At 45.7% G+C, this 6,709-nt stretch overlaps 1 protein-coding gene across 2 annotated transcripts; it reads right to left on the bottom strand.

Annotated features, from left to right (window-relative positions):
- Window positions 1–2,973: 2,973 nt before the first annotated feature.
- On the bottom strand, window positions 2,974–6,454 carry IFT22 (intraflagellar transport 22). 2 transcript variants are annotated; one of them, XM_086475263.1, is made up of 5 exons: window positions 6,400–6,454; window positions 5,943–6,022; window positions 5,749–5,838; window positions 4,882–5,084; window positions 2,974–3,958 (listed from the first exon to the last, which is right to left on the bottom strand). In XM_086475263.1, exons 1-5 carry the CDS (start codon window positions 6,436–6,438, stop codon window positions 3,810–3,812), a joined length of 561 nt encoding a protein of 186 aa, XP_086331389.1. In that variant the 5' UTR covers window positions 6,439–6,454; the 3' UTR covers window positions 2,974–3,809. The 2 variants fall into 2 exon arrangements, with proteins under 2 accessions (XP_086331389.1, XP_086331391.1); XM_086475265.1 differs by lacking the exon at window positions 5,749–5,838.
- Between the last annotated feature and the right edge of the window lie 255 nt (window positions 6,455–6,709).

The following is a 6,709-nucleotide window of genomic DNA, read 5'->3' as shown; positions in this document are numbered from 1 at the left end:
ATGGACAAGGAACCAGTGAAAGGGACAGGGAACTCTTGAGACTTCCATTTGTGCACAGTTCATACAAAGCAGGGGTTTGGGGGTACATGGCTGCTGACAGAATGAGAAGGGGACGTAAACTGCTCACTCTAAGGGACTGAGGACACCTAGAGAAGGCTGTTTGGTTGGTGGAGTTGACAGACTTCACTGGTTCTCTGCCTTTCCTTCCACTTCTTGGAAAGGTCATCCAAAAAGCCTTTCCAAACTTCCAAGCATGGTGGCAAGGTCCTCAGTGTGGAAGAGCAAACCAGAGTGCTTTTGCTGCAAATTTGCTGTTATCTTCTGCTCCTAAACTGTTCCTACTCCCAGTTAAACCTGTGGCTTGTGAACTGACTTCCATGTACCTTGTGGCCGATTACCTCCTGTTCCCACTTTTCTTTACACTTGCCTGGGCAATTCTTTGCTCTCACAAGCAGAAGCGTGGACAGAGCCATAGGACAGTCACTTACTAACCCCACCGTTCAGGCAGACAGGACTGCGCACCCCCGATCTGAGTAATGCCGTGATGTGGCGTTGTTTGAAGCCCTGCAGAGGTACCGATAGCACAGGGCAGGCAGGCTGTGAAGGGCAGAGACAGAGATGGAACATATGTTCATCTGGCACTCTCGTACCCCTCATCTGACTGGGTGTCTCTGTTGACCTATTTCGTAACCCATTAATAAATGACACCTCTGAATACATACTTTCTCTGTATCTTCTCCAATACTAAGGATTAATTTTGTATTTACTCTGTTTTTCACCAGTCACGGAAATTAATCTCTTGGACAGATTTTATGAATGATGTTCCACATATATTACATATTATGAACTTTCTGGATGATATAAAATCAAGTCTAGGGATCTGGGTTTGGTTCTAACAGCAGTTTTCTTCTCTGATGAACAAGGCGTTGCGGTATATAGATACCTGTAATTTACATCCTTTTTTTGAGTTTAAAAAAGATCTTAATTGACGTTTTATATAAAGCAAGGTGGTGAATAGGGAAGTTCAGTGACTTTTCAACCCTGGAATCTCCCAAACACTGGTTACATTGCAAATAAAATATTTGGTGCGTTTCACACCAGTTTTTATCAGTGTGTATCCCAATGTTGCTGTTGGGGAAAAACTGGATTTATTAAGGCAGTATATTTTAAAAATTGGTTCCAGCACCACACAGCTGGCAACAAGGAAAAAATAATCTAAGGCAGCATGTAAAAAACTTGTTCTCTAGTTAGACTGAATTTTCCAATAACTGCCTCCAAGAGACCACCCTACGTCACTGATTGCAAACATATAAAGCCTGATTGTTTGAGAAGTCATATACATAAAATGTAGATGTTGAAATGCCAACCTCCCACTATTGGCCTCCAACCTTTTCTTTTCATCTCTTATTGCTTATTTTGCTTTTTGCTTTCCTGATGTCTTTCCTCTCGCTGATGTTTTCTTTCAGTACCACCCCCTCTTTTCCTCTCTGAACTGAGTGGAGCTTTTAGCCTTAATGGCAGAAGAGGAGCCAGCAGACAATGACAAGAAGCTGGGGCAGCAAACCAGCTGTGAGCACACCGCGCACCCTAGAGAAGACCAGCGCAGGTTATTTGGGGGCGCACGCAACTTCACACGCCACACGCCTGGTTCCAACCTGAGCAAACCAGCCTATCATTGGACTAGCAATTCTCTCCAGTATGAGCCTAGCTCAGTATGTTCCGTTGTGTTATTTGTAGCCATTAGTTTTACCACTTCGAAATGTTCTAAGATCTTCTTCTAATCTTTCACCTCACATGCCTTTGTTTTAAATAAACAGGGCTTAATAATCAAAGAGAAAAATAGCTGGGGAAGTACCAAACACAACTGGGATGAAGAGGCTTTCGGGCTCTAGCAATGCGTTTGTTGATTTTGAGCATGATGATGTAGAAGTGCTTCAAGCAGTATATGAAAATAACTGAAAAATTTTCTCCTACCTGAAAACAACCATAAAGGTAACTTACTTTGAGTTGCTACAGTCATTCATTGTTATGCCACTACAATGAATCTCATAGAAGGGGACTGATGAAAGGAGGGGCAATTTTTTGCCTTGAGACCTGTGGGCATGTTGAGGAGGTGAGGCCAAGACCTGAGCTCCTGCTAACACCAGCCCATGGCAGCGCACCACACCCTGACTGCTCTCGGCTCTCACTGAAGCTTCCCAGACCAATCCCTGGAGTGAGCCCCAACTGCACACTGTTGGAAGGCCAGGAGAAAGGTGTAAAGAACTAAGTAGATTTTTGAGGCATCTCTTCTTGTCATCTTGGAAAACAGAATATTCGCACAAGGATAGGCTACTCATTACTCGGAAAAGAATGAACTATGAAAATAGGAATAGTAGTAGACTAATTAACCTAGATCACTGAAAAACGCAAGCAGCTCTCACTCTTGTTGTCTTGAACTAAAAAGCATCAAGTACTTCCTGTTTTATAACGTACATAAAGGATGTTTGCTGAAAGACAATGTTGGTGTGAGGACAAGGCTGTTTGAACAAACACCTGCAGCTCAAATGTAGCTGTACGGCATGAATACGTGGTGAAACAAAGTCTGTAAAATGCAGGGCTGTGGGTCAGACACAGTTCTGACAAGCCACTGATCTCACACTTCACAAGGTGAGCAGCAGAACACGTTGAAAGGGGATGCTTCTCAAGGATTTCTGCTCCTTTAAATTATCTTCTGGGGAAAAAAAAAAAAACACGTGTGTGTCAGTATGGATACACACTTCTGGTTTTGTAATTTCTTTGGCTACTTGAATCTGCGAAAAGTTTTTGTAAATGTCTCTTGTTGGAGCTAATTCTACAAATCTATCACTGTTTTCTGTACTAAAAATTGAGCAAGTCGATAAAAGTTCCACAAAACCACAATTAATTTTCCCTTTGAGAACAAAACCGATGCATTTTAAAGATGTTTTTATTGCCTTAGTACTCCATGTTTTCCACAGCAAAACACTTAAGAACAGGGATGAGTGCAAACCAAACAAATCAAAAAGTAAATTATCTAAGGAACCACTCACTTCAATGCAACAAGGGACAGTAATGCAAGTTTCAAAATAGCTTTTCCTCCTCTGGACAACGCAGACCTTTTTTTCCCTCTATTGGAGCTCCCAACATAGGTCAAAGTATTGCACTACACTGAGATTTCAATTCTGTTCCTCCCAGAGGGACCTAAACATTGTCCCCAACAACATGTTTATCTTGTTGGAATAGAAGAAAAACCTAGTCCTGAGAGCGACCTACTACTCTGTCTTGCTGAGGCCATAGCTATGCAATGTGCTCTCCTGACGCTGGACAGAAAGATAGGGAGAACTTGAAACATAAAAATGTGGGTTCAACACCGCAGCTGCTTCTCAGATCTCCATTCCAACCAGTTTGTACTGACTTCTGAAAGCGTGACTTCTCCAGGAACGTAGCTAACACGAGCACTTCACTCGGATGCTTCAACAGAACTCCCCAAATTGTACGTTCTGACAGGCTTTCTTCTCTTAGCACCTCTACAAAAAGGGATTCCGAAGTGAAGAGATAAGCTGTACCTTTATCTTTTGGCCCACACTAACATTTCAAATACCTTCCTCTACCTCCGATGCTAGTTACCCAAATTCCTGGATGTGCAGCCATCTCTCTGGCACCACAGTTCATCTGGTGTCAGCACTTGGTTATTGGCTGAAGTGTTTATAGGCTGGCAAATTCTCACTGTGGGGACCTGTTCACAGGCCAGTATAGCTTACAAAGTGACAATAATTCTTTTTTTCCCCTGTTCAGTATCTATTTTAACGTTATGAGATAATTGACATTTCTTCCCTCTCTCTGCTTTCATTTATTAAGGTGATAATGCTTCTGAAGTATTTCATAAATTCCATCCGAACATCTTCAGGATCCTCTTCTAAGTTGGAATGAATTAGTTTTAGCTTGTTCAGCGGGTAAGCTTTGAAGGTAAATAAAAAAATAATTAGGTATATTCCTTTCAGAAGAGATACTCGCACTCAAGGGCAGGGGACAGCTCCTGCTGAAGTCGGTTGGAATTCAGTAGTATCCCATGTTTGATGCTCCCCCAGGTAACACAGAACACGTGAAGAAGGAATGCATCATAGCTTTACAAAAAAGTACAACTTATTGCTACGTTAAATTCTTCAAACGTTATTGTTAAAGCTTAAAGTACTGGGTTTGGCCTCACATTCGGTTAGGCAGAATCAAACAATTCACCACCGAATTGCAGTTGTACTATTGAAGCGATAGGACATTCTCTGATTACTTCAAAATGATGGAGCGATCCTGCTACATTAAACACACACATTAATACTTATAATAAATATGTATTTGTTTGAACACTGGAACAGGCTGCCCAGAGGGAGTGTTCTCATTTGTATAAAGAGCCACAACTAATTTTGTGGTATATAAGGTACCTATTACCAATTTTAAGAGGAAGATCATTAGCCTTTTATTTCAAAGGGCTCCTATTCTTTTGATTGATAAAATGCAGGCTGAAACGGCCTCAAAAGTGTCAGTTAACAAAAGATAAAACTCAATGGAAGAAACAAACTACTAGTGATGATGAAGTATGTCAGGAGTTCCAATTCCTGGCTGAGCTGCATACTCACTGGGTGACCTTAGAGAAGTCAGTCACTCAAACTTTTCTTGCCTTTGCTTTCCCTTTTGTGAAACAGGAATATTGCTCACCTTCTAGATGACCTTTGAAATCCATTATTTCTGTTTTTGCAAAGCACTCCACTATTCTTTGCTTGGCAGATTTACATGAAAAAATGCAAGCCATAAGGTATGAACAATTTTAAAGATACACATATCAATAAAAAAACCTCTGAGTTACAGATTGAGTTTCCATCTTCTTACCCAAGGACAGATTTTCTGTGTCCCCCACACTGCCTGGCTTGTGATGTGCAACCAGGAGACACTGACTATCAAGCAGTGGCTGCTGCTGCACAAAAGAGGAGTACCACATTTCAATTTCTTTCAGGTGACTGGGCAGCTCAGGATTGAAGATTATTATTACGCCATGAGAGTCCTTCATCAGAGCTGGCCAGCATGTTTCAAACCTTGAAAAACAGATGCATGGAAAACAGTAAGACTGACAGCTGGAAAACAAAAACATGCACTCAGACTCCTCAAAATTTATTCCCTCCTCAAGAACACATTTCAGTACTTTTTCTTTATTGTAATGTTAGTAACCTTGACAGTGATCTATCATATTCTAAATATTCTGACTTACCTGTTACGTTAGTTGGTCCCATGACTTGCTGACAATGTAGTATTTGGTCAAATGCTTATTTAAACTTTTCCGCTAACAACAGATCTGTCAGGTTCTCAATTGCATTTTTTTGAAACTAAGGCTTCAATCATATATACACCTCACTTCAAGTCCATTCATGTAATAACTTCAAGGAGATAAAGGTAATTACAGAGTGGGCCTCCCTCTGTCTCCTGTACCTGTGACTTCATTCTAGGAGCGATGGACTTCACTGCTATACTCGGTCCTTATCCAAACCAAGGTTCAGTGTCAGCTGGGATCATGGCAGAGAGCACTTAGTATCAGATGCTTTATAGCAGAAAGTTATGAAAAAATTTAATGGAGTAAAGAGTCAGGAATATTCCTCATCTCAAAAAGACCATTGGTTTTAGGCCGTAAGTATGAATATTTTGTGTAAACAGAAGCATTATGAATTAAGTAACCTGGAGGCAGTAACAGCGATGCTGGCTTACTTTTGATCACCACTGCAATCCCACAACTCAAATCGACACCCGGCTCCCTTGCTGTTCCCGCTCAAGTTCGGCTTTTCGTACTCCAGGATCCTGCGGAAAGGAGCGGATGGGCACTGCGGCACCGCCCCGGCTGCCCGAGGGGCGGGCGGCTGCCAGGGCTCGGTGCGGTCACCGTCCCACCGGCTTTCACTCACCTCACGCCCTGCGTCGGGCTGCAGCTGCCGATCCCTTCTGTGCTCTCCGAAACAAAGTTTGCCAACACCGATTTTCCGGACTGGCAGAAAGCGGGAGTGAGACACCCGTAGGGATTCAACGTGCCAAAGCCACCACGAAGAGAAGAGCACGGCGATTAGCCCAGCACCCCGCTCCCCCTCCCGCTAAGGCTCCCGCGCACGCAGGCCTGCCCCCTGCCCCCTCCTCCCTCCGCCTCCAGGGACCCCCCCAGCCTCCACAGCCGCACCCTCCTCACGGCGACGCCGCCATCACGCCCCCGCGGGCCCCGCCCAAGGCAGGCCGCAGCGCCCGCGGCCCTCAGGGGGCAGGCGCGGGCCTTGGGGAGGGCGGTCAGGGGCCGGGCGGAGGTAGGTACGGCCTGGGGGGGGGGGGGGGGGGGAGCAGGCGGCGGCTGGGGCGGGCCCGGGCCGCGCTCACCTCACGGGGCCCCACCAGCAGCACCTTCGCCTTCAGCATGGCGGGAGGAGGCGGCTCCCCGCGCCCGCCCGTCGCCCGGTAACGCGGGGAAGGAGCGCTGCCATTGGCCTTGCCGCGGTCACGTGCCGCGGGGCGGGGCGGAGCGGGCCGCCGCCTGGCCGTCGTGAGGTGCCGTCCCGGGGTGCCGTCCCGCCCGGGCGGCGGGGAGTCCTGCGGGTGGGGGCTCTGCCGAGCCGAGCCGAGCCGAGCCGAGCCGAGCCGCCGCCTGCTGCTGTTCCTCCTGTCCTCGCACACAGCAGGGCCCGTGGCG

The sequence above is a fragment of the Leptosomus discolor genome, chromosome 18 (genome assembly GCF_034619465.1).
Source record: "Leptosomus discolor isolate bLepDis1 chromosome 18, bLepDis1.hap2, whole genome shotgun sequence".
In the NCBI taxonomy this organism is placed as follows: domain Eukaryota; kingdom Metazoa; phylum Chordata; class Aves; order Leptosomiformes; family Leptosomidae; genus Leptosomus; species Leptosomus discolor.
The sequence above is the reverse complement of the archived record's forward strand: the minus strand, read 5'-3'. Positions and strand labels throughout refer to the sequence as shown.

Coding starts and splice junctions, on each gene's coding strand:
- IFT22 (XM_086475263.1), bottom strand. CDS start 6,438: ATGCTGAAGGCGAAGGTGCTGCTGGTGGGGCCCCGTGAG. Junction 5,085..5,748: donor GATTGCAGTGGTGATCAAAA/GTAAGCCAGCAT, acceptor CTGTTTTTCAAG/GTTTGAAACATGCTGGCCAG. Junction 3,959..4,881: donor CACAGAAAATCTGTCCTTGG/GTAAGAAGATGG, acceptor TTACCTTCAAAG/CTTACCCGCTGAACAAGCTA.